Below are 28,000 nucleotides of genomic sequence, written 5' to 3'. Positions count from 1 at the left end.
TGCTGTTTGTTTTTAATTTAATTTGAATGCCTGTGAGGTCACAGCTAACTGTGTTCTGTGCACAGAGGAAACCAACGAGATTCAGGTTGTCAGCAAGGAGGAAACTAAGAGGCTCAGCCTGGGATTGCCGCAAGAGCCAGGCCAAGAGCAGGCTACCGAAGACAACACGCTCATGAAGGGAAGAAATGTTGGGGAAGCCAGAGAACTTGGCCAAACTCCAGAGGTGCCAGCTGCTCTATTGACAAGCCAGGAAAATACAGAGCCTGAGGACCCTGAGCGAGACCAGCTCATCATCAGCGAGGGCCAGGAGGAGGAAGAGCAGGATGCTGAGGAGCAAGGTGGGTAGAAGGCTCTGGGCTGCCTGCTGATTCCACGCTGCCAGCACTCAGCTGAGTTGGTCTCCTTCCTAACACAGGAGGATCCCCATGAATTCTACCTAACAGCAGCTCACAATTTGGTGGTTTGTTTTGTTTGTTATCAGTTATCAAATTGGAGGCAGGAAGGAGGAATAGTACAACACTCTGGCACTTTGAGTTGAGGTTCAGAAACATTAACAGGAAGTCAAAGGGACTTTCAGGTGGAAGATCTTGAGATGAATGCTTAGCATTGAGGAAACATGGCCTCCTGGCAGGCAGGCCACCTGTTCTATCTATGTCCTCTCTTATGCAATCAGGTACAGTATAGATAGTAAAGACCTTGTAAAGGAACCTAGTAAAGGAACCAGTGAATGAATGGATGAATGAATGGTTAGGTAGATGGAGTTTAATGTGTTTTTGAGCATTGAAGAAAAGTGACATATGAACTACCTTTCTGGATTGGTGGACTTTTTTTTTTTTTTCAAAGCTGCCAAACAATATTTATTTCCATACATAGTAAGGATAATCAATAGTCTTTCTTGAATCATTGTTATATGATGAAAGTTTTCAAGTTTCTTTTTTTTTAATTTTTATTTTAAGAGCTTGTTTTACATTCAATGTAACGTGTACATTGAGTTTCACTGGATTGGTTGACTTTTTAAAGTGTAGTAAACTGAGATTCATAGAATATTCTGGGATGTATTTTGATTCCTTAAAATTTGGAAAGTTTCACTCCCAGTTGAGCCAGGAGCAGTTATGAGATGATGCCTGTGCTCTGGGCCAGAACAAGGCACAGAAGTTGAGGAACGTGCTTATCTGTGTACATGGATTCCATCTAAATCTAATTTTCATTAATGGTTTTTGAATAATGTGTCTTCACAAGCTCTCAGTTAAAGAGCTGCATTTTGTCAGCCTCCCCAAGCATCCCTGCTCTGGCCCCTGTGGTCTACATTGTCCTGCAGTGACAGGTACCCACAGTGGGAGGTAGGGAAAGAAAACCTGGATGGTTCATGCAGGAGCATCCAGGGTGTTTGAGGCGGTTCAGCAGCTGGTCACAAAGGTGCATTAGCCGAAGAGACTGTAGGGCCTGTGTGATACCCCTCCCTTGCCTTGCCTTTGTCACAGACTAACTGTAGAATAAACCTATAGGGCACGTGAGTCTGTGTTTTCATACCCCCTTAGGCAGTGCAGAGAAATGCCATCAGAACCTACTTTTCTAGGCATGCTTTTTCCAAAAAGATTTTCTTTTGCCTACTTGTAGACAGATATAAAATATATGATGATCTCTTTAAGTATGTCTCTTGAATGCATTTTATCCTGACCTTCTTTTTTGGGTTGCTACAGGAATCAGTGTGGTCATAAATGATCTGATTGTCTATGATGAACATTTTTTATTCCTCAGTTCACAATAGTGATTCTATTTCCTTCTCTTGGAGCAATGAGTCTTTTTGAGATGCTGATAATAACTAGAAACCTGTTGTTTCCTAAAATGGTAGTACCTTTCTTTAACCATGAGTTCATCTTCTTTTAAAAACTGGGATTTTGGTTTAGTTCATTTCCCCACCTCCAACCTAGAATATAGCCCTTTGTTTAGGGCCACGTTTTATATCCAGTAGAGGTGAAGTGCCGCATATGTATGTGGAGGACCCCTGCAGGAGCTCTGCACTGGAAGCACGCAGTCAAGCCCCTACCAGTTCTTGAGGTAGGAGAAAGCTCTGATGGTTACATGGTAAGCCCAGTACCTGGATGCTGGTGTTCTCATGGCATAAATAGACAAGTGATGTAGCTTACATTTTATGTGTCTGTGCTGATTTTACAGGGAGAAACCAGCAAAAACTGGGAGGAGATGATAACTACAACATAGATGAAAATGAGGCCGAATCTGAAACAGAGAAGCAGGCTGCCCTTGTGGAGAATGACAAAAGCCTAAATGGTGAGTACTGTGATGGGGGTCACTTTTCACATGCTTCTTTCTGTCTTTCATGTCCTCTTTCTGGTCTTTCACTTTTGGATTGACTAGTGAATTCCAGCAGTAATGTAAATAATTGATTTTCTGAAGGAGATTTTCTTCTCCTGGGAAGACTCTGAAAGTAGAAAGGGTGGAGGGAGATGAAGAGTAGAGACCCAAGATGATAAAGACTTTTTCAGAAAGTCGGTGCACTCAGTGGGTTTAAACCTTCAGCTTATCAGTTGGAGAATTTTTTTTTCTTTCAGCAATATTTAGTCACTACATTATCAATCAAGAAATTCCAATCTATGCACAAAGCTTCCTAACAGCTTTTTATAGTGACAGTTTGTGCTGTTATTATTATTACTATTGTGAATTATTGAAGAATCCAGACCCGTATTTTAAAAAGGAATCATTCTGGATGTGACCATTTCCTTGTGATTGGATCAGGTTGAACATTTGTGTAGCTGACATGTGCTTCTCTTACATCACACCAGGAGGCACATAAGGTCAGGTTGCCCCGCCATTGGTGATGCCAGGTCTGACCTCAAGGATCTCCATCGCAAAGGCACAGTTTCCCTTTGTAATTAAATAAGTAATCTGTGAGAGTGATGCTTTAACACGGTGGGGCTCTACCATCCATTCAGGAGTCTTGTTGCAAAGTGGTGACTTTTTTAATTGTCTTCTCCTCACATTTATTAGCTGAAATAGTGTTTAAGGAAGCTCCCCATTCCCACCCCCCATACATTAAATTCACTCTATTGGATTCTTAGGAGCTCTGGTGGCATAGCGCCTAAGGCATATGACTGCTAACCAGAAGGCTGGCAGTTCCAACCCCCCAGCCACTCCTCAGAAAACTAGGCAATCTACTTCGGTAGATACAGCCTTGGAAACCCAAGGAGTGGTCGCTAGGAGTCAGATCTGACTCGACAGCAGTGAGTTTTGAGTTTTTATCGAATTCTTGGTGTTTTCTCAGTTTTTAAGGGCTCCCTTTATGTGTTAGGGAGATTGACTTTTATCTGTGATAAAAGTTGCAAATATTTTCTGCTCGTTTGTTTTGCTTATGGTATTGTTTTGCCATTACAATGTCAAATATTTTTTTCTTTTATTGCTTCTGGATAGAGAGTCATAGTTAGAAAGGTTTTCTCCACACCTAGCTTTTAAAAGAATTTGTTTTTGTTTTGTATTTGCTTTCAAATTTTTCTTTTAGTCTCTGTAAAACAAGGACACTGCTTCAGAAAAAAACCACAGAACACAAATGAGTTCTTAGAAGGTGAACACCTTGTAGCTGCCTCCAGTTAAGAAACAGAACTTGGCCAGCTGCTCGAGACACCCTTCTGTGTCCACTTTCACAATGCCAGCACCCCGTCCTTTAGTCATTTTCTTGTGCTCCTTTATGGGTTTCTCACCCAAGAGGGCATGCCTGGACACTATAGTTTAGTCTTGCTTATTTTCTTAAATTTGATGGCTTTAAGTCTCTCTTTAATCTTCAAGTTACCCCTCCGTTCCTTTCTTTTGTTTACATTCAGTTAAAGAATCCAAACTGTTTTACCTGTAGTTTCCCATAGTCTAGATAATGCTGATTGTATATTCATGGGGCAAACTTGGCATATTCTTCTGTCTGTACATCCTATAAATTGGCAGCTGAATCCAGAGGCTTGATTACTTAGCTGCAGGCTCAAGCCTTTGGTGAGACAGCAGGTAACTGGTGTGTTCTTTCTTTAGAGGCACCTAATGGCTGTCTATCATCTTTTTTTTTTTTTTAAAGCAACAGTTGATGCTCAGTGCCTGCTTCTGCTGGAAGTCCTTGGGCAGTGCAGATGGTTAAGTAGTTAACGACTAATCAAAAAGTTGGCACTTTAAACCCACCCAGTGGTGCCTTTGAAGACATTCTTGGTGATTTGCTTCTGAAAGGTCACAGCTGTAAAAACCCTATGGAGCAATTCTGTCCTGCATGTAAGGGGTCACCAAGAGTTGCAATCAGAAACCACCTATAACATCCTAATTCCATCATTTCTGTTTCATTTGTTAACTGGAATATTTTCATAAATGACACTTTCCTTCATCTACTGTTTGCCTGGTGGTACTGTCCGATAGGAGGCAGTAACAATGCTTGATTCTTTCTTGCTGTTTTTCAGTTTTCATCATAATGAACTGTTTTCCTGTCAGCCTCTAAAGGTTGACCATTTAGAAAACTGTAAACTCATGGATTTAAATATTTGATGGTTTCACTCAATTTTATCTATTCTCCTTTTTTGCAGCTTGAATTGTCCCATCTTCCTTGGCCAGTAGAGCCTCCCCCATTTTGAATTAAATTGTGTTTAAGGGGAAAGTTTACATAGCAAATTAGATTTCCTTTAACAATTTTTATACATATTGTTCCATGCTGTTGGTTACAGTTTTTACATTGTGTCAACATTCCCTTTATTTCCATCTTCTGTTTTGACTGATCTACTTTCCTTTCCCCTCCTTACCTTTTCACCATTGCTTTTGGGTAAATGTTGACTGTTTGGTCTCATGTAGTTCATTGTTTAAGGGAGCACATTACTCATTGGTGATACTGTTTACTTTATAAACCAAACTATTATTTGGCTGAAAAATGACCTACACAAATAGCTTCAGTTCCACTTCACAGGTTATCTTAGGGCGAGTGTCTTGAGGGTTCTTCAAGTCTCTACCACTCCAGGAAGTTTGCCCTTTTTTAGGAATTTGAGTTTTGGTCTATATTTTTCTTCCATTCTATCCAAGACTTTCTATTGAGTCTGATAGAATGGCTGTAAGTGGTAGAATGGTTGTTAGTTAGTGGTAGCTGGGCACCACCTAGTTCTCCTGGTCTCAGGTTAGAAGAGGCTGTGGTTCAAGTGGGCTCTCAGTCCTGTGGATTAGTTCCTCTCCTACTTTTACCTGGCCCTTCACATTCCCCTTTGCCTCACCTGCTCTTTACTCCCTCTAGTTTTCCTCTATTGGGGGCTCTATCTGGGAAGGAGCACTCTAGATGAGTGTCAGGAGTATATTGGGTTTGGACTTCACCAGCTCATCTACCATGGAGACCATGGGAACCTCCCACTCCAGCAGCCAGCCTCACACTGGGGCCAGCATGCTTTCTGGTGTGTGCCTGCTGCCTCCCAGGGGTCTGTTCTCAGCTGCACTGATGCTCTGTTGCTTTCTGGTGTTCCTTCCACACAGATGGCTATCATACATATAGCTTAACTGTCTGTGGTTTGCTTTGTTTGTATTTTGAATGATTTCTGCAGGGATTCCGTCATCTAGTTTTGTTGTAAATGTTCGTGGTTTTTGAGTTTATCTACTTACTTTAGGTAGGTCTTCTGAGAAAATAAAAAACATGCCACTTTTGCCACCATTGCTTTGTTGTTGTTGTTGTTATGTGCTGTCGAGTCGGCCCCGACTCATAGCGACCCCTCCTTGGGTTTCCGAGGCAGTATCACTACGGAAGTAGGATTGCCCAACCTTCCTTCCGAGGAGTGGCTGGTGGGTTTGAACCGCCAGCCATCTGGTTAGCAGGCAAGTGTCTTAGCCACTATGCTACCAGAGCTCCCATTGCTTTAGAATACTCCTATTTTTATATTTGACATTTAGATCTCTGGGTCATTTGATTCAAATTTATGCAAGTGTATGGCCCAAAGTCTAAGTCTAATTTTATCATCTTTTATCTAAAGGTGTATCCATTTGGCCCAACACTATCTCAAATCCAGTGATTTGAGATGCCACCTTTAACAAATATTAAATGTCCCTATCTTCTTGGGTCTAATCCTGGATTTTCTATTCCATTGATTTCTCCAGCAGTTCACATTGTATCAACACTGGTCTAACAGCTTTCTTAACTATTTTGCAAGACAGGTCCCTCTGGGAAATCTCAGCCAACATCTTTTTGAAAATGTCCTTTTACCTTTTTATTCCTTTTTGAACTTGGAACTGTGTTAAAACTTATCATTCTATCTTTAATTTCTGCCTCTGTGGGCTGCATTTAGGGTAATTTTTTAGATATTTTAAGCTTTGTTTTCTTGGCACACTGTCTCTTTTTTAATATCTTGTCCTTGCTTAGGAATTCAGTTCCAAAAGGTTTCTGGGGTGAGGTACCATGTTCTTGATGAAAAGTTCTAGAAATTTATGCCATGTGGGACCTGCCTGGGCTGGTTTCTCCAGCAGTTAGAATGTATATGAGTGTGTTATTTGTGTTTTTTCTCCCCTCCCTTTTTAGTAATTAATGCTGAAGACAAAAAAAGAGACACCAGAAATTTACCTGATCAACGTGAAAAGAGGAATAACACTCTCTGAATCAAAGTGGAATCACACATTTCGCTGCATCAGGATTGAACAGAGATGACTACAAAATATTCATGTGGAACTGAAACACACAAGAGTGTGAAAAGTACTCAGTGAAATGTACATCTAAAGATTATTGTAAAGTTTTTAGTATGTACTTTATGTGGGAAAAAATGAGATTTGTCTTTTAGACACTTTTTTGGAGTACTTCTAAAGTGTTCAAGATGTCAAAATTTGTCAAGGTTTTGGCTAACAGGCATTTCATGAAATGAGCAACACCAAAAAAATACAACATAAGTTCTACTTCAAGTATGTTGACAGTGGTGCTTGTTTATTCTTGAACAGAACTTTTAAAAAAAAAAGAAAAACAAACCAAGAACAAAAAGGCCTGCCATTGAGAGAGCCACCAGAGGCCTCTCTTGCTGGCTTCCCCCTGGAGTCGTATTCTCTTCTACACGTCATGCGGAGGTTACGTATCGCAGAGTCAGTTCCGACTCACAGCAACTGTGTACAACAGAATGAAGCCCTGCCTGGTCCTGCTTGCTCCCAGCCTGTTATTACTGGTGGAGTGTTCTACTCCTGGGCACTCATTCCCGATTCTGACAGTCAGTCACTGACTATTAACAAAACACCACTACCAACAGTTTTAACAAATCTAAATACAGAGCTGTTGTGTGTGAGAACCTCTAAGAAGACTACTTCTATAATAACCCTTGTCATCCTTAATGTATAAAACACTTTTAAGTGACTTGTTATTTGAACAATTTGTGGTCTATACTTGCTTTGCTTAATATGTGTGGGTAAAGCAAAATCTTCTGTAATAAGTACTTATTACCAAAAAGAGATATGAGTGGACTGGACTTCCAACACAGCAGGGGCCTAGCAGAGATGGTGCCAACAGCCTGTAGCAGAGTCCAGGGAGGGAGGCACAGCCTCGTGAGCACAAGTTTGTTGTGCGCAAATCCGTGCCTACTTATTACAAGAGTAAAAGAAAAGAAAGTTAACTGATGTTGAAGGGTATTTACAGTGTTAGAAGTTGTGGGACAGTTTAGAAGGCAAGACATGCAATGCAGGTATGTGTCACTTTACTTGATAGGTTTTGTGAAACAGGATGTTATGTGATTTGGATTTTGTGTGAACACAGTACATATATAATACATATATTTGTATATATTCAATATACATATATCAAAGTAACCCTCTCACAACCTATTCTGGCTCTCCCTTAGCACCCAAAACCTCAGGGTTTACAAATGTGCACCTGCAACTGGCTGCTTTTGGGCACTTGGTACTTTCAAGCAGTCCCCTGGGGACCCTGCTCAGAACTGGAAGCCCTGAGGGATGGTGTGGAGCAGCCACAGCACAGCGTCACTCCACAGGCACCCACCAGGGGGAGCGAGCAGCCACCACCCATGGCTGCTCTTCCTCCCCTCCCCACAGACACATATGGTTGGACATTGCCCAGATGATGGATGTTATGCGGCACATACCTGTATTTGTTTTTGTCACTTTACACATTTAGTTATGACAAAATGACTATCACAAAACTGATCAAAATAGCAAAGGTTAATGCTAATTTTGAAAATAGATTTAGAGACACTGTTTATCCTAATCTATATTGGTAGCAGTGATGACAGGTTTGACTTTAATTGGGTCCTAATATTAAAGGTAGATCGATTCTTACCTGCAAACAGCTAGTAATCACATTCAGTGAAGATCTCTAAATGGTGAATGAGTGATGGTGTCTATTAAAATACATTTAGATTCACAGAATTTGAGTTGCAGGGGCCTCAGAGGTCATTTGGTATAATGCCCCCACACCTCCTTTTCCAGGAGAGGATATTGGGGCTCAGAAAGGTTATGTAACATTCATAGGGGCCAGTGGAGGAACATGGCACCTAGACTCATATACCCAGGTGTGCCAACACAGTGCATTCATATTTTAAACTTGAACATCTTCATGTAGTCTCTCTCTTTACCCAATCACTGAGATTTAACCTTTCACTCAGAAAAGGCAACTAAAATAGGGTATAAAAGTAGCTTTGTTTTTCTTTCTCTAACCTTCCTTTATGTGTTTATCTTAGAGTGACACAAATTTTCTTGCTTTCTCAAATAATGATACTTACATTCATCTCTTGTTTAACATACAGAGTTGCTGAGAAATACTCCTTGATTTTAAAACTGTTTTCACAGATATCCCCTTCATCCCTTAAGGATCCCTATAGAATCCCATTTTAAATTATGGATTAAGGTTAGTGACTTGCCTTTAACCCTTGTGGAATGTGATGGGATGTCAATAAAATATAAGATGACCATAATTTTTTCAGTATAGAGGTTTCTAAGGCTGTGCATTCAGGAGGATGTGTACCTGGAGTTCTTCTCCAGGCAGTCACTCCACTGGTTCCCTTGTGATCTCGGGCATGAATTCAGAGGCAACAATTTAGAGGTGTAATGGCTGTTTAAAACACAAAGCAAAATAAACCTATGTAGTAAGCATCAAATAAGTATCAAACCCCTGACCTTGGTCTTTTGGTTTCATGCAAACATAAATCAGCAGCTATTTATTAAAATTAAAACCTATTTTCAGTAAGTATAAACATCTATTTAATTTACACTTTCTTTTATACTCTCCAGTAGTGTATGTTGTTGTTGTTGTTGTTGTTTGCAAGTAGTGTATAGGCAGGATTATTCATTTGATTCCCACTCCCCCACCCCCACACAAACATCCAAGCAAACTTGGGTTAGATTTCACAAGTAGTCTAACTGTACTTCTGTATGATGGAATTTGAAAAATGAACTATTACCTGTTTAAGTCAGTGTGCTACATTAAATAACCAGAATGATAACAAATACAACTGTTCCCATTTGTAGTTACTGGTTGTCCACTCATGGTAGAATGTGTAATGGTAATGTGTAATGGTAGAAGTGAACTGTGAATGGTCATTTAAGGTCCAGTGGATCTGTCTACTCTTACTCTGTTTGGCCTAAAAGATTAATTTTTAATTATAAATGATAGTTTGAGGCACTGAACAACTTTAAACACTTGCCTTGAATTTTAAAAAAGATACCTAAATTTACAATAAAAATAAAGGTTCCATTAACTGTGGGTTAATTTCTTCTTTTTTCCACAATTAAGCTTTGAAGATGTTTTAGTATCAAAGTTAAGGAAATGCTTTATCTTAAATTATGTTTTCAAATACTTGTATGTTTATGTGCTGTTTCTCAGCTCAGAAGGCAACACTTTTTTAAAGTGTACTAAACCACTGCCCTTAGCAGGTTTTAAAAACTGATTGATAAAATTCTGGTTATGTATACATTGAAGGATTACTTGAAGTAATTATCTTTCCATGAACTTGTTTTTCACCTTAGAAAGTTGGATTTTATGTATTTGTGATTAACTTTAAAATCCTGCTAATAAAAGAAAAGAAAAATTCTTCTATCCTTGAGTGTGCATCTCTGGGCAAGTTAAATGACTTGACATATTTTGATCTCTAAATTAGAAAAATATATAAACTTCAAATAATGAACTTAATAAAAACTGAGTAGAATAAAATTATATCATCTAAACTAGAGTAAAAACCCCGAGTTAAATGACACACACCTACCTTGCTTTTGACACTACTGTATACCCCACACAGAGACTGTGATCCCATGATGGATGCTTGGCAAATATCTCTTGGCTGCTAAGTCCAAATAAATTATTGTGACTGATCATGTTGCATTATCAGACAACATGACTGATCAGAGATGTGGTCCTAGGTAGCCTAATTTTCCACTTAACTGTAGTTTTGCCTTTTAGCCCCTTAAAAAACCTTAACCAGATTATGATGAACAAATGCCTCAAAGGAAAGTACACAATTCTGTCAGTAACACATACTAACATTTTTTTTGTTGTTTTTCACTCTTTACTCTTAGGAAGCCCCATTCCTAAAAAAAGCCTAGGTATGGTATGTCTGTATTTGAGCCAAACTCATTGATCAGTAGCATTCATCCACTCTAGGGGCCCCAATCAGATATATGGATTACAAAGAAATGACAGGTTAGCTGCTTAAAATATTTCCAGAAAACAAGTTTCATGTTTGCAAGAAAGGTCAGACCAAAATTAAGACTGAAACTCTGACTCGGCTCTAACTCATGGTGACCTCGTGCAACAGAACGGAACACGGCCCAGTTCTGTGCCTGCTGTCTCCACAACCATAGGTTTGAATCCACTGGTGTAGCCATTATGTCCATCAATCTCACTGAAGTTTTTCCTCCTTTTCACTGACCCTCTCTACTTTACCCAACATGTGGTTTTCTAACAACTGGTCTTTCCTGATGATGTGTCCAAAGTCAGTGAGCCGAAGTCTTGCCATTCTCACTTCTAAGGAGCATCGTGTGTTTGTGTTTCTTCTAAATTGATTTGTTTGTTCTTCTGGCATCAATCGTATATTCAACATTCTTCATCACAGCACAGTTTGAAATCAGTTCCTCTTTGGTCTTCCTTTTTCACTATCCAACTTGTGCATGCCTATGGGCAACTAAAAGAGCATGCACCTTAGTCAGCAAAAGTGACTTTAAAAAGGTCTTTTGCAACCAGTGTGCCCTATGCAATACATCATTTGATTTCTTGACTGCTATTTTTTACCACAGACCAAATATATAATTGGTGCTAGTCTTAGGCCAAGCCACAAAAGCCAACTTAAGGTCCAAGGTAGCTCATACTGCTCATTAATACTGAATGCTACAAGGACACAGGGTAAGGCCCCGGGAGGCTTGGACAGCTGCCATGGCAGCATGAGCGAACACCAGACCAGACAGGGAGAGGAATGAGCTCGGGGAGGGTGGGGCCTTTGACTGGGCACTTGCAGAAACAAGTGGATTTGGGTCAGTTTTTCAAAGCCAGCATATTCATAGGGACAGACCTCTCATTTGAAAATGTGTCATGGGTTAAAATGAATAATAAGTAAACAAAAAGAAACATGCCACGTTTAAACCTAGACTTGAAATTAATAATCTATAATATATTCCTACCTTTTGAATGTTACTAGCTAACAACAAAATCTGTAATTTTTTAAAAGTGCCCAAAGTAAAATTAAAGATTTAAAAAAAAAATATTCTTCTATCATTTATATCGTGACATAAAATCACACTCCCCATGTAACCTACCCTCCCTTTAGAGCCCCCGAAAGTCCCTTTAAAATGTATTCTTACCAAAATCTCATGCAAATATTAATAAATCCTTTTATCTGAAACTTGGAACTACTCAAATTTGTTTTTGAACTACTCAAATGTTAAAGAGCAAGCAACTTCAGTTCTTAACATGTTATCAACAAATCGTTCTTGTTTTTCATCTCCAGCAGTGCATTTTTGTCAAGAAATTTATTAACCTTTACAAACACTATTTTCACTCCATCATTCATAAAAAATGATTTATGATTAAATCTGTAATAAAACCACGTAACGTTCATTAATGCATTCAGTAAGACCAGTTTCATCCATGGAACATAATAAACCACTTTAAAACAGCAGTTTTCAGTCACGTCATATAAGGCTGTCGAACTAAAAATATTCCTTATGATGAGATGTTATCCCAAGAAATCCATTTCACTTCACGTTATGTGTTAAGACTGATGGATGTATGCTCTGAGAGGAATCCAAAATTAGATTCCACTCCTTTTATGATCAGTTTTTCAGTCTCTCAAACAAGTTTCACAACAGGAAAATATTTGTGGGCAGAGAAATCAAACTCAGGAGGAACCTGTAAAGAAAACCAGGAAGCTTAAGTACCTTCAAATTTTCAGACAGTGAACAAAAAACTTTTTATTTTAGTTTCCTGTGTTCTTAGAGAAAAGGCAGCACAAAGAATGTGTCATTTGCTGAATGACTATAAAAAAAAAAGGTAAGAACTAACTTGGAGGAAGAAATGATCAGCTTATCTCTAAACCGGTTTATGAAGGTTCTCAGACAACATGCTGACCAGCCGTTTTCAGTCTTTAGCAAATAGTTAACAAAGGAAATTGGACTTAAATTTCAGGAAATGAGTGCAATTAGATCGTGGGTTCGCAACTCTTAGATCTGGGTCACTGACAGAACTAAGCAATGCCAAGGAGAGTCACTGGCGAAGCAGAACAGGAGAGAAGGAAGACCAGTAAGGGATAAGCGAGTGAACAAAGGGATGGAGGACAAATGAGCAAATGTCACCAAAAATGCTTCAGCGATTAGCCTTACTCAATGCAGAACTTCTGCAGTGAAATGCTAATTAACCACTATTCTACTTCATAAGCAAAGCTTACAGATCTTCCATCTCCATTGAAAAAATAAAGTTTTCAATTATTGAAGCACTCATCCTCACAAATGATGGATGACTTTATAAACAGTTTTCCCAGAAATTGTTTTTATCTATTTTATACCCAAGTCATTCCATTATTTACATGGAGGAAGGAAGGAGAAGGGAAGGGCAGAATTTTTAAGTCAACAAAATCTGTAAGTTTCAAGGTAAAATGGCAAGCTCTAGTTAATTTATTTTCTGTCTGCTGAATTCTTTTAGGATTTTTCTAAAATGAGTGTTTTAACATTTTTTTTGGGGGGGGATAATAACATTTATGCATTTTATTGAAAATAATGAAAATTTTCAATAATTTAAAGTCATTTATTTTTCCCACAATGTACTTACCTTAGATTCCTTTTTATGTCCTCCTGCCAATAACTTCATAACCACAAAGTTGGGTTTGGCAACCTTTAATATTCTATTGACCTGAAAAATGAGCAACATTAAGCTATCAAAACAAAATATATATTCATAATGTCTTTACAGATACTAATCAGAATTTTGCATAATGTGTTAAAATTTATGAAATCATTTATTTATAAAATAAAGACAATTTAAAAATATGAAATAGTATTCTTTCAGTAATACAGAACTGTATTTTTATAAACTCTGAAACTTCAAAGGGCTGCTCTATCTCACTTTCATCAGCGCAGTGCTAAAAGCATGAACTCAGGAGTTAGACCTGCAAAGTCAAATTCTACCCTTAATAGCTGTGAAACAAACCTTTGGCAAGGTCCATACCCTCACTTTTCTTTAGTTTCTTTATCTGTGAAATGAGAATAATAATTTTACCCATCCCACAAAGATGTGTTGTGAGAATTAAATGAGTTAATATATGTTAAGAGCCTAGAACCATGCCTGGCAAATAGTAAGCATCCTTAACTGTTAAATGTTAACTGTATTAGTATTTCTGACTACCACTTATCTAAGAGACTTCATTTGAACACATGAGTAACGGTGGACTGGAATACTGTAGTTCTCTTAAGAAATTTAAGAAAGAATAATGTAAAACTTTAAGAAAAAAGTTCATACTTTCTTCTTACTGTCATCTCTCTTGAAATACAGACCACCACAAGGTCAGGACCCCACCCTACCCCTAAACTCCAGATCACATATCCAACTACCTAAATGTTATCTCCACTTGGACATCCAACAGGCATCTCTAATTTTGATTTGTTCTTACCCAGCTCCTGACCATGCCATGCCACTGCTGCCCCCTACCTGCTCATGCCTCACTTGCAATCTCTCCACCCAACTCAATGCATCCAGATGCTCAGGGTAAAACCCTGGAAGTCACCTTTGACCCCGGTTTTCCTCTCACACCCCAAATCCACTTCATCTGCCAATCCTGATGTCTGAGCCTTAAAATACACAGAGAACGTAATTGCTTCAGATTATGTCCACAATCACTACCACCTCGCACCTGGATCACTGGCTCCCCTACTGCCACTCTTGCCTCCATTACAGTCTCTTTCTTATTCAGCACAGTGGTCAAAGGCATCCATCCTTTAAAACATAGATCAGATCACTCCTCTATTCAGAGGAAAAGCCAGGCATCATCTGCTACCCTACCATCATCTAACTTAATCTCCTACTTGCCTGACCACTCTATTCATACCAGGCCCTGGCTATTCTTCCAATACTCCACGCACACTCCTGCCTCAATGCCTTTACATACACAGATCCCTCTGCTTAGAGCTCTATCACTCTTCTACAATTTGCTCAAAGGCCATGTTATTTTAACAAGCCTAATTCTTTCCACCTCCTCACTTCCTACAGCATTCTTTATCTCCATTCCCCATGTGATTTTTCTTCACAGCACTTTGATTTTCTAATATACTATATAATTTACTTAATAAATTTATTTACTGTCTATAACCCATGACTCTTCTCCCAGTCCCACTGTATGGCTGTATCAAAATTAACTTAACAGCCCCACTAACAGACACACAGGTGTCTTCCATTTGTTTTGCTGTTCAGAACACTGCTGCCATAAGTGCTCTTGCATATTTATCACTTTCCTCACCTCCCCTACATGTGCACAAGCTTGTAGAGGACAAATCCAAGCAGCACAACTGCAGGGCCGAGGCAGCTGTGGTTTTGTAGATACTGTTAAACTAACTCTCTCTGATAAAGCTGTATGTACCAAGCTATTCTCCCCAGAATGGTACACATATTATAGATTAACTTTTATTTACAGAATAAATGTATTTCCAGAAAATTAGGTATATAGCAAATTAAGAGAAGAGCAAAACTTAGTATTTTATTTTGCAAGTCCAAAGCTCTGTAGAATAACTCAAAATAATGTCTTCTAAAATAATACTCTTTAAATCGTCATATAGAATAAGGTTTTTATTTCCTGTGATTATCAGATTTAAGATTTATATATTTTCTTGATATAATGAACTAGATACTGAAATTAAACATTTTTAAAGGTTAACACTTTGAGATAGATCAGTCTAGATCTTATTTCTATCCTTTTTACTTACATGATGGTTGTGAGTTTTAATTTCTCTTTGCATTGATTTCTAAATTTATACAAAGGAAGCGTTTGCATCACTGCATTCATAAAAATAACATTAAGTCTGACAAGGGTGGCTTGGCAAAGCTATTTGAAATCCTTGGCAGAAACACGACAAGCTTCACTTATTAATATTATTCTTTAAAGTTCACTTCCATAATTAAATTTTCATCCAGAAGTAAGATACGTATTTCCTAACTAAGAAAATACCAAGTATTTTCCCAAGAAATACTGTGAATCTAGCCTCACCTCATGGTCTGGGTTTGGAACATTTTCCAGAATCATTTTTGCCTGCTGAAAGTGCTTACTAGCTGCCACATACAGTTCTGGAGACTGAGGAGGAGGGCTGTACTTATTGAGGTCAGACATTTCCTAAAAAGGAAGGCAAAATAATATTATTCAAAATATATTCAATACAAAAACCTCTTAAATACTCTTTTTAATCATCAAAGAATTCTACAATGATTATTCATTCATATATAGTGAAGTGAAAACTCAGCTCATCTTTTTTTTGTATCGTTTCTTATGTAATATTCAATTCTAAACCCTCATATACTATACCTCCTTATTCTTTTTTTTTTTTTAATTTTTATTGTGATTTGGGTCAAAGTTTACAGAGCAAATTCATTTTCCATACAGCAGTTCATACTTTTGTCTCATACCACTGACTGCAATTTCCCACAATGCAACAGCTCTCTTCCCACTTCCTCCCCACAATTACCTCTTCCCTGTGTCCTTCTCTCTCATGCACTCCTGTCTCCTCAGCTGTCTCCCTTGCATACACAACCCTTCTATTCTCCCATGATTGATCTTTCCAAGGAGTATATCTACCTAATGTAAATGTTCAGCTCATATGCCTGCCTTTTGTTTGGCTGGAAGCCGCAGGAGTGAGTTCAACTCCAGACGTGAAGGGCAGCTTGGGGCCAATCTCAGGGGTTCCACCAGGCTTTATCAGACCAGCAAACCTGGTCCCTTTATTTTTATTATTTTGAGTTTTGTTCCACATTGCTCTCCCAATCTATCCACAGTCTCCTACAAAAGATTCTAAGTGGCTGACAGTGGTAGCCGGGCACCATCTAGTTCTGGTCTCATAGTCATACAGGCTAAGGATCGCATGGTGTACCAGTCCCTTGGACTAACTGTTTCCATTCATCTTTGGTTTTCTTCATTCTTCTTTGCTGTGGACGAGGAGAGACCCAACAAATAGGCTCCAACTCAATGCAACCCCTCCTTGGGTTTCTGAGTATCTCTTCAGAAGTAGATTGCCCAGTCTTCCTTACAAGGAGTGGCTGCTGGATTTGAACCGCCACCCTTTGGGTTAGCAGTCAAATGCCTTAAGCACTATGCCATCAGAGCTCCCTGCTACACAGATATGACATACCTAATTGTTCAACCGTCCACTCATCTATCCACCTGTATATCAACATTTTTCCATAACTGACAATACAGTACTGTACGTGCAAAAGGGTTCATCGTTGTTGTGTGGGCCTCCCATGCACGTCTCTATGTTTTCCTCTTCCTCAATGCTACTGTGTTGATCACTCACATTTGGCACATTGCCCTTCTCTTCATGCAAATCAATACTTGTCTCTACCTATCTAGCAGTGTTCCGTCCCCTTCCCTCCCACCTCTGGGAACCAACAAAGAAAATTTCTTTCCATGTATAAACCTTTTCTTGATTTTTTACAGTAACAGACTAATACAATTATTTGTCCTTCTGTGATTGACCTTTTTCACTCAACAAAATTCTTTCAAGTTCATCCACGTTATGCGGTGTTTTGCAGATTCTACCTTATTCTTTAGGGTTGCACAGTATCCATTGTGTGTATGTACCATAGTCTGGTTAACCATTCTTCTGTTGATGGGCACCTAGGTTGTTTCCATCTTTTGGCTATTGTAAATAGTGCTGTGATGAACATGGGTGTAGATATATCTGTTCCTGTCCAGGCTCTCACTTCTTTAGGATATACACCTGGTAATGAAATTGCTGGGTCAAATGGTATTTCTAATTCCAACTGTTTAAGGAATCACCATACTGCTTTCCACAGTGGTTCTATCATTTTGCAGTCCCATCAGCAGTGTATGAGAGTTCCAATCTCTCCACATCCTCGCCAGCATTTGTTATTTTCGGTCTTGTTGAACTTTGCTACTAGTGCTGGGGCAAGATGGTATCTCATTATTGTTTTGATTTGTATCTCTCTAATGGCTAATGATCGTAAGCATTTCTTCATGTTTGTTGGCCGCCTGAACATCCTCTCTGGTGCAGTGTCCATTCATGTCTTCTGCCCATTTTTTAATTGGATCATTTATCTTTTTGTTGTTGAGGTATTGGAGTCTTCTATATACTTTAGAGAAAAGTCCCTTGTCAGATATGTCATTGCCAAATATTTTTTCCGAATCTGAAGGTTCTCTTTTGACTCTTTTGGAGAAGTCTTTGGAAGACATAAAAATTTGATTTTTAGATGGTCTCATTCATCTAGTTTTTCTTCTACTTTATCTTATTTGTGCATTTTGGGTTATGCTTGATTGTCTATTTATGCCATATATTAGGGCCCCTAAAATTCCCCCTAGTTTTTCCTTGAGGAAGTTTATAGTTTTAGGTTTCATATTTAAGTCTTTGATCCATCTGGAGTTAGTTTTTCTGTATGGTGTGAGGCACAGATCTTGCTTAATTTTTCTGGGAATGGATATCCAGTTTTGCCAGCTACCTCATTATTCTTGTATCTTAAATACCTGTCATTTAAGGTATGATAAATGTATGCTAAACTGTGATGAATGCAGCCAACAAAGTCAAAGCGTTCTCACACGATTTACATTGCTATTTGGGACCTCTGTCCCACTGTTCTGTTTGATTTGATTATTTGTCTTTAAAATGTCTAGGTACAAACAGCACATCTCTAAGGAGAACTAAGACTAAATATTTTTATAATTATTACAACGAGGAGGTTTACCTTAAACTGTAGATAGTGCACTGGTGGTGGTGTCATTACACTGTTGAAGGGAGCAAACCTGTGTTCATATCGAACTTGTTCACTATCAAGCTCAAACTTGGGTTTTCGTACTTTGCCATCCATGTCAAATGCTACCATGGTCTAAAGAGAAAAAAAGGGAACAAGGAAGAGATGATGTCAGTAAGAAAAAGTGTATAACCTTCATTATAACAGACTAAAAACCAAGAAACATATTAACATATAGCTAAAACCACTCATGGCTCAGAAAGAAGAGAAAAACTGGCTTGCTAGCAACCATTTTTATATGTGCCATATCTTATAAAAAACTTTTTTCAAGTTCCAGTGTTTAATATATTACTACCTATTTTCCCACCACCCATCTGTCAGTTGCTGTATTGTAATGGCCTCCATGTTGCTATGATGCTAGAAGCTATGTCATCAGTATTTCAAATACCAGCAGGGTCACGCACGGTGAACAGGTTTCAGCAGAGCATCGAGACTAAGACAGACTAGAAGAAAGGTCTGATAATGGACTTCCAAAATCAGCTATTGAAAATCTTATAGCTCACAACAGAGCAGTGTTCTACCTGCTTGCTTTGGACTTGTCATCAGAAAGGATCAACTGCTGGAGGAGAATACCATGTTTGGTGAAGCAGAGGGCCAGTTAGGGTGAGGGAAAGCCTCGGTGAGACGGACTGACACAGGAGCTCTAATGGCTCAAACATGATGGCAATGGTGAGATGGCGCAAGACCAGGCAATTTTCATTCCACCACACACAACACACCATACATAACACTGCCGTGAGTCAGGGTTAACTAACAGGCAACTACTTATTTTTTCCTAGGGACATTAACTGTTTCGTGTACACACAGATTTCCATGTTTATTATTTTTACAACAGTTTTGAAACCTTTAAGTAAAAGCTTCTGCAAAAATAAGTAGCACAAAAAAAAAATAAGTAGCACATAACTTTTATGAAAATAAGCACAGGTCCTGTTTTTCAAATGGAAGTCCATGTTCTGTTTTATGTATTTTAATACAAGTTGTCTCAATACTTTCTAAAACTGTGAAGCACAACTTAAGAGTAATAGTGCTTACTGACTCCTGAAAAATGCCTGCTGTTGGATAAAACATTTGTTGTGATGCCCTCCTCCTTCCTAATATGCTCCTAAAATAACCTCCAAATACCTTCTCTTTCAAGAAACCTTTGGTGATCATCAATCAGCAGTAAACTCTTCCTTCTCTTATTGCCCATGCCACATATTTATCACCTGCCCTGTCTAGTCATGAACTAGGCACTTGAGAGCAAGGACCACATCTGATCAGACTTGGTATCCTACAGTCCCCAGTATAAGGTACCTGACACACAGCAAGGGCTCAGAAAATTGTTGAATAAATGAAAGCAGGTAATCTTTAAGCAGATGGGAAACAACACAAAGGTGAAAGAATCACAGAAAGACTTCATTTCTAATTATACTATAAAACAGCAACGCAGTTAAGGGGCAAAAGAATTTGATTTTCAACAATGTACCTTAAACATCCCAGCACACATGTTCTGATATGCCTGGCTCATTGTGATCTCTCGGCTCAATGGACGAACTATAATGAAAAAGAAAAAAACCCCTTAATTTTTTTTTTTCCCTTGCTTATTTGAAAAAAAAAAAATCTAATTTTAATAAACCTTCCCATTTGTTTACTAACCAAAACATCAAGGACAAAATCTACAAATAATAAAATACAACTGAAAGGCTAAGCAATAACCATGTTCCCCAAATAGCTAATACCATCAAAACTCTAAGACAAAGTAATGTTAACTTCTGAATTCACCATACTGAGATTTAACTTCTTATGTCGAAAACTTATGAATACAGTCCATTAATAGCCACCCAAACTGTTTAAATCCTAAGGAAATACAAAGTTATTATTTAATAAGGATCACAGTCATATTTGGTAGCATAGTGCTTAAGGCACTTGACTGCTAACCAGAAGGCTGGCAGTTCAAACCCACCAGCCACTCCTCAGAAGGAAGGTTGAGCAATCTACTTCCATAGTGATACTGTCTCAGAAACCCAAGGAGGGGTCACTATGAGTCGGGTCCAACTCGATGGCACGTAACAACAACAGTCATATTTATACTCTTCCTTGAGTGACCAACTGGCCAGTCCCTTTGAAACATATTCCTCAGAGTTCTTGGATGACACCTCAATGTGCTCTGTGTTGATTCTAACACTTCAACTTTAGATCTACTTCCCTCCCAAGCTGTCAGGCATCTGTCAAAAGGTCAAAGGTCTCCAGCTGTCCTGTTCCCAACCTATTCTGCTTGTTTACTCCACGTGACTACTTCTTATCCTAAGAGCCTCTGATACACAGCACAGCAAAGAAGTAAAAGAAAAGCAAGGAAAGGAACCTAGATGCCTATATGACTAGCTCTGGAACTCTGTTTTTACCTCATACTTTTGGAAGAGAAAATAAGAAAGAACTAAAATATAATGACCAATTATCCATCGCAGTTCATGCCCATCACAAATAAGTTCATCCACTTATTTGTAAAAATTAAAGTATATGCCAATGTTCTTTATTTCTTAATTTAAAAATAATCTACAGCACCTTTCTTCTTTTTCTTTGTTTTTTTACTGCTACGGCCTTTCTGCTGCTCTTCCATTATTCTTTCCTCTGCCATTTGAGAGCCATCAGCACGACTCAATGTTGACATCAACCAGGCATAAAGGAATTCAGAGAGATACCTAAAGGATGCAAAGTGTTAGTTAAAAGGACATCTCTTTGTGAGGTGTCTATATCAACATATGCACTGCTACTACTAAGGAGATACATGCTTATAATGGGTTCATGTTGTTTCTTTCATTTTTTAAAAAAATCCAAACAGATTATCCAATCAAATAATCGATAGATTAGATCTTAGAAATGAGTATTACAAATAACTGACTTTCTCCTTTTTGTTGCCGTATCTGTACAACATTGAAAATTTTCCATTTAATTTCCTATAAGTGCATTTTACAATTTTTCAAAAGATTTTTTTATAATTATATGTATGTATATACATACACACACACACACACACACACACACCCACTAACCCACTGCCATCAAGGTAATTTCAACACATAGCAATCATATAGGACCTATAGAGTAGAGCTGCCTCATAGGGTTACCAAGGCTGTAAATCTTTACAGAAGCAGAACGCTACTTCTTTCTTTCACAGAGTGGATGGTAGGTTTAAACTGCCAAACTTCTGAATAGCAGCCAAATGCTTTAACCACTGTGCCATCAGGGCTTCTTTACATATGTATACATACATACATAAATCAAATGAATACTCACTAACGTATTTTTGCTTTATCCAAAAAAAAAAAAACCCTCTGCTGTCAAATCGATTCCAACTCAAAGCAACCCTTTATGACAGAGTAGAACTGCCCCAGAGGGTTTTTTCAAAGCTATAAATCTTTATGGAAGGCACATCTTTCTCCTGAAGAGCAGCTGGTAGGTTTGAACTGCCAACCTTTCGGTTAGCAGCAAAGCTCTTAACCACAGTGCCACCAGGGCACATGTAACTTTTATCTACTAAGTAAATATTTTCTTTGCAATCACAAAAATAAAATTTTTTTGTATAATATAAATAAAAATTTGTATTATACAAAACCACTGCAAGAAATTAAGAACATTCAGGCTTATACTTTACTTGTATTTATTCAATAGAAATGCAAAACAGGAATATCCTACCAGGTGATCTCTCAGAAGTTCGAAATATCATTCTATCCTGATAAGCCAAAAAAGCAGGATAGAATGTTAATTTTATTTTACTCGACTCTACAATCAACAACCAAGGAAACAGCACAAGAAATCAAACGACATATTGCACTTGGCAAAGCTACTGCATAAGACCGCTATGAAATGTTAAATAGCAAGATGTCACTTTGATGACTAAAGTGCTCCTGACCCAAGCCGAGGTATTTTCAATTGCCTCATATGCATGTGAAAGCTGGGCAATGAATATGGGAGACTGAAGAATTGATGCATATATAACATACTACACAAAAACATTGTTTCACCTCCTACTTTGGCGAGTAGTGACTGGGATTTTAAAAGCCTGTAAGTGGCCATCTAGATGCAAAGATGGGTCTCTCCTCATCCAGAGCAAAGAAGAATAAAGAAAACCAAAGACGCATGAAAACAATTAGTCCAAGTGACTGGTACACCATGGGATCCTCAGCCTATACAACTATGAGACCAGAAGAACTAGACGGTATCTGGCTACCACTGTCAACCACTTGGATGGGGATCTATGTAGGAGACCCTGGACAGAATGGGAGAAGAATATGGAACAAAACTCAAAATCATTAATTTTAAAAAAAAAAAAAAAAAAGGACCAGTTTTGCTGGTCTGATAGAGCCTGGTGGAACCTCTGAGACTATGGCCCCTAGCTGCCCTTCAGGTCTGGAATTGAACCCACTCTTGTGGCTTCCAGCCAAACAAAAGATAGGCATATGAGCTGAACAATTACATTAGGTAGATATACTCCTTGGAGAGATCAATCATGGGAGAACAGAAGGGCTGTGTATGCACAGGGAGACAGCTTTGAGGGGGCAGGAGTGAATGGGAGGGAAGGACACTGGGAAGAAGTAACTATGGGAGAAAGTGAGAGGGGAGCAGTTGCATTTGGGAAATTGCAGTCGTCAATGGCATGAGACTAAGTGTACGGGCGCTGCTATATGGGAAGTGAAATTGCTCTGTAAACTTTCACCCAAACCACAATTAAAAAAAAAAAAAAAAAAAAAACTCACTCCGTCCAGCAGGATCCAACTCATAGCAACCCCTCCTTGGGTTTCTGAGGCAAAATCACTATGGAAGTAGATTGTATTTATTCAATAGAAATATGCTCAACCTTCCTTCCAAGGAAACGACAATAAAATTTTTAAAAAAAGAATTGATGCATTTGATTTATGGTGTTGGCAAAGAATACTGAATATACCATGGACTGCCAGGAGAACAAACAAAGCAGCCTTGGAAGAAGTACAGCTCCTTAGAAGTGAGAATGGCAAGACTACGCCTCTCATATTTTGGTCATGTTGTCATGAGGGACCACACTTTGGAGAAGGTATCATGCTTGGTAAAGTAGAGAGCCAGTGAAAACCAGGAAGATATTCAACGAGATGGACTGACACAGTAGCTACAACAAAGGGCTCAAGCATAGTGACAACCGTGGGGATGGCGCAGGACCGGGCAGCACTTCATTCTATTGTACACAGGGTGCTATTAAGCTGAAACTGACTCAGTGGTACCTAATAAGAACAAGCCAAAAACGGAGTTGAAATCTAGGATGTGGACATATTATCATTTGAAATACAATCTATAATAAATAAAATTAAGGACCACTTTTACAGTAAGTAAAAAATCAAAGATCTGTAATAGCTATTATTATGATCAAGTTTGAGTAAATGTCTATTTCCAAAATTTCCCCAAAAGATTTAAGGCAGTATACAACAGTAAAACACACATAAAACATAACATATTTTAAAAACCAAAAACTAGTCAAAAGAGATTACCTGCAATGACTAAGGTTTTGTATTTTAAAGCTAAACCAAACACTATATTTCCTGGTAGCTAAGGAAATCACCTTTTTACGTGATAAAAGAAAGTACATAATTTCATATGGAGAAAAAATAATTCCTGGCAATGATTTTTTTTCTCTTTCACTCTATAGCATCTGGGGTCTGTAACCCATATTGTAACTTAGTGAGGGGAGCTAATACTGCCTTATGATTATCTAATTTAAAGGCAGTCAGTCAAGTGAAGGGGATAGACAGTTGGCTGCTCTCTCAGTGAATTTTCACTAAGTGCTTTACCAAAATTAATTTATAATTTTAACACCTAAAGCGAGCCAAGGTGCTGACATTCTATACCAGTGGTTCTCAGAGTGATTCCTGGGGCAGCAGCAGCATCACCTGCAGACTAGTTAGAAATGCAAATGACTGGGTACCATCCTAGACCTACTAAATCAGGAACTCCAGGGATGGGACCACTAATCTGGTATTAATATAATTTCCAAATGATTATGATGAACACAAAAGTTTCATCAATGTTTTCTACTGTTGGTTTTATTTTTATTTATTTTTTTGGCTATACTTTTTTTTTTTTTTTTAATTGTGATTTGGGTGGAAGTTTACAAAGCAAATTCACTTTCCATACAGAAGCTCACACTGTCTCATGCCACTGACTGTAATTTCCCACAATGCAAAAGCTCCCTTCTCACTTCTGCCCCATAGTTACCTCTTCCCTGTGTCCTTCCTTCCCATGCACTCCTGCCCCTCGAGCTCTCCTTGTGCATACACAGCCCTTCTTTCTCCCATGACTGATCTCTCCAGGGAGTGTATATACCTAATGTAAATGTTCAGCTCATATGCCTGTATTTTTCTTGGCTGAAAGCCACAGGAGTGGGTTCAGTTCCAGACCTGAAAGGTAGCTGGGGCCATATAGTCTCAGTGGTTCCGCTAGGCTCTATCAGACAAGCAAACCTAGTTCCCCTTTTTTTTTTTAAATGATTTTGAGTTTTGTTCCATAACGTTCTCCCACTCTATCCAGGATCTCCTACATAGATTCCCCTTTGAGTGGCTGACAATGGTAGCTGGGCGTTATCTCTTTCTTCTGCTCTCATAGTTGTATATGCTGAGGATGGTGTACCAGTCACTTGGACTAATTGTTTCCATGTGTCTTTGCTTTTCATTCTTCTTTGGACTGTATGCAGAGAGACCCATCATTGCATCTGCATGGCTGCTTGCAAGCTTTTAAGATCCCATTTACTGTTGGTTTTAAAAGGGTCCACATGCTTTAGGGATCATATTCATAAACAACACAACAACAATTATCTAGTAAAAATGTAGGAGCAAAATCTGTAACTTTGAGACAAAAGCAATTCAAAACTACTAAGAAAGTAGACCATAAAGGTGCTTATAGACAGAACTAAAATTTCTTTCTTTAAAAGGTCATGAATCAGCATAATGTCCTCCAAGTTCATCCACGTTATGCGGTGTTTTGCAGATTCTACATTATTCTTTAGCGTTGCATAGTATTCCATTGTGTGAATGTACCAAAGTTTGGTTATCCATTCCTCAGTTGTTGGACATCTAGGTTGTTTCCAAGTTTTGGCTATTGTAAATAGTGCTGCGATGAACATCGGCGTGCAGATATCTGTTCTTGTTATGGCTCTCACTTCTTTAGGGTATATATCTAGTAATGGGATGGCTGGGTCAAATGGTATTTGTATTTCCAACTTTTGAAGGAATCGCCATACTGCTTTCCACAATGGTTGTACCATTTTACAGTCCCACCAGCAGTGTATGAGAGTCCCAATCTCTCCACAACCTCGCCAGCATTTGTTATTTTCTGTCTTGTTGAACTTTGCTACTAGTGCTGGAGCAAGATGGTATCTCATTGTTGTTTTGATTTGCATCTCTCTAATAGCTAATGATCGTGAGCATTTCTTCATATGTTTGTTGGCCACTTGAATATCCTCCTTGGTGAAGTGTCTGTTCATGTCTTCTGCCCATTTTTTAATTGGATTGTTTGTCTTTTTGTTATTGAGGTGTTGGAGTGTTCTATAAATTCTAGAGATAAGTCCCTTGTCAGATATGTTATTACCAAATATTTTTTCCCAATCTGTAGGTTCTCTTTTGACTCTTTTGGAGAAGTCTTTGGAAGCACATAAACATTTAATTTTTAGAAGGTCCCAATCATCTGGCTTCTCTTCTGCTGTTGGTGCATTTTGAATTATGCTTGGTAGTCTATTTATACCAAATATTAGGGCCCTTAAGTTTGAGCCTAAATTTTCCTTGAGAAACTGTATAGTTCTAGGTTTCACATTTAAGTCTTTGATCCATCTGGAGTTTGTTTTTGTGTGTGGTGTGAGGTACAGATCTTGTTTCATTTTTCTGCAAATGGATCTCCAGTTTTGCCAGCACCATTTATTAAACAAACATTCTCTTCCCCACTTAATGGATTTGGGGCCTTTGTCAAAGATCAGCTGACTATAGGTTGATGGATCTATACCTGGGTTCTCAATTCTATTCCATTGGTCTATGTATCTGTCATTGAACCAATACCAGGCAGTTTTGACTACTGTGGCTGTATAGTAGGTTTTGAGATCCGGCAATGTGAGACCTCCTACTTTGTTTTTCTTCTTCAGTAGTGCTTTGCTTATCCGAGGTCTCTTTCCTTTCCATATAAAGTTAGTGATCATTTTTTCCATATCCCTAAAGAATGTTGATGGGATCTGGATTGGGATTGCATTGAATGTATAGATTGCTTTGGGTAGAACTGACATTTTCACAATGTTCAGTCTTCCTATCCATGAGCTTATTATTATTCTTATGCTGAGCGAAATAAGTCAGTCACAAAAGGACAAATATTGTATTAGTCCGTTATTGTAAAAGTTAAGGAAATGTTTATATATTGGAGGACATTTTCTTTGTTGGTTACCAGGGGTGGGAGGGAAGGGGAGGGAATGCTGTTAGATAGATAGAGATAAATATTGATTTGGGTGAAGAGAAGGGCAATGTACCAAATGTGAGTGACCAATATGGCAGCATTGAGGATGAGAAAGACAGAGAGAGTTACATGGGCAGTACAAACAACAAATATGAACCCCTTTGTAAATACAATATTGAGTTGTTAATGAAAGCAAACATGGGTATAGGGACGGATAGATGGGTGAACAAGCTAAACAATTATGTATGTCTAAATGGAGAGTGTATCCAAGATCATATACAGGGTTGGCAGACAATGGGCCTCTCGAAGAGTATGAAGGGATGGACACTGGGAGGAGGTAACTATGGGGAGGAAGTGGGAGGGAAGCTGCTGCATTGTAAATTTTGGTCAATGACATGAGACAAAGTATATGTGAACTGCCGTATGAAAAGTGAATTTACTCTGTAAATCTTCACCCAAATCCTAATTAAAAAAAAAAAAAAAAAAAAAAAAGGTCATGAATCTCCTCAAATATGTGAATTTGTAATGGAGTTCTTTGTGTGTGTGTGTGTGTGTGTGTGTGTGTGTGTGAGAGAGAGAGAGAGAGAGATTTGGGTGAACGTTTACAGAGCAAATTCACTTTCCATACAGCAGTTAACATATACTTTGTCTCATGACATTGACTACAACTTGCCCCAATGCAACAGCTCCTCTCCCACTTCCTCCCAATAGTTACCTGTTCTGTGTCCATCCCTTGTAATGGAGTTTTTATTTATCATTCATTTATTGAGTAAAGATCCCAGTTCTTTATACAAAAATATGTAAAAAAATATATATTTTGAGTTTTGAAATCAAGAAGAAGAGTTCTCAATTAGCTGTCTCAAACCACACAAGAATGAATTTTAGCATGTTCCTTTATACACTGTTTGATTTGAACAGGACTGACTATTAATACTTATTGTGACCCCATGTGTGCAGAGCAGAACCGTTCCACAGGGTTTCCTTGGTTGTGACCTTTCACAAACAGATCACCAGGCCGCTCTTCTTTAGCATTATTGGGTGGGTTTGAAACTTCCAACCTTTAAGTTAGTACTCCAGGGCAATCTGTGTCTACTTTCACACATATGGTATATATTCAGTTAAGTGCGTTCC

The 28,000-nt window shown here is 38.5% G+C and overlaps 2 protein-coding genes across 2 annotated transcripts in view; one reads left to right on the top strand and one right to left on the bottom strand.

Annotated features, from left to right (window-relative positions):
• GOLM1 (golgi membrane protein 1) overlaps positions 1-6,600 on the top strand; it is a 67,549-nt gene extending 60,949 nt beyond the window's left edge. Inside the window, exons 7-9 of the mRNA XM_007939028.1 lie at positions 66-338; positions 2,176-2,289; positions 6,524-6,600. Coding sequence (XP_007937219.1) covers positions 66-338; positions 2,176-2,289; positions 6,524-6,600 — 464 coding nt within the window. The remainder of the gene's footprint in view (positions 1-65; positions 339-2,175; positions 2,290-6,523) is intronic.
• A 5,668-nt stretch (positions 6,601-12,268) lies between these two features.
• The window catches only part of NAA35 (N-alpha-acetyltransferase 35, NatC auxiliary subunit), a 115,387-nt gene continuing 99,655 nt past the window's right edge, over positions 12,269-28,000 (bottom strand). Inside the window, exons 18-23 of the mRNA XM_007939016.2 lie at positions 20,978-21,114; positions 19,902-19,969; positions 18,371-18,511; positions 15,669-15,791; positions 13,244-13,324; positions 12,269-12,328 (exon numbers count right to left, since the gene is read on the bottom strand). Of these exons, the coding sequence (XP_007937207.2) occupies positions 12,269-12,328; positions 13,244-13,324; positions 15,669-15,791; positions 18,371-18,511; positions 19,902-19,969; positions 20,978-21,114 (610 nt within the window). The remainder of the gene's footprint in view (positions 12,329-13,243; positions 13,325-15,668; positions 15,792-18,370; positions 18,512-19,901; positions 19,970-20,977; positions 21,115-28,000) is intronic.

This window comes from Orycteropus afer, unplaced genomic scaffold, assembly GCF_000298275.1.
Source record: "Orycteropus afer afer isolate SDZICR_OR568_19922 unplaced genomic scaffold, OryAfe1.0 scaffold00005, whole genome shotgun sequence".
NCBI lineage: Eukaryota > Metazoa > Chordata > Mammalia > Tubulidentata > Orycteropodidae > Orycteropus > Orycteropus afer.
This window is presented reverse-complemented; position numbering and strand designations above follow the sequence as displayed.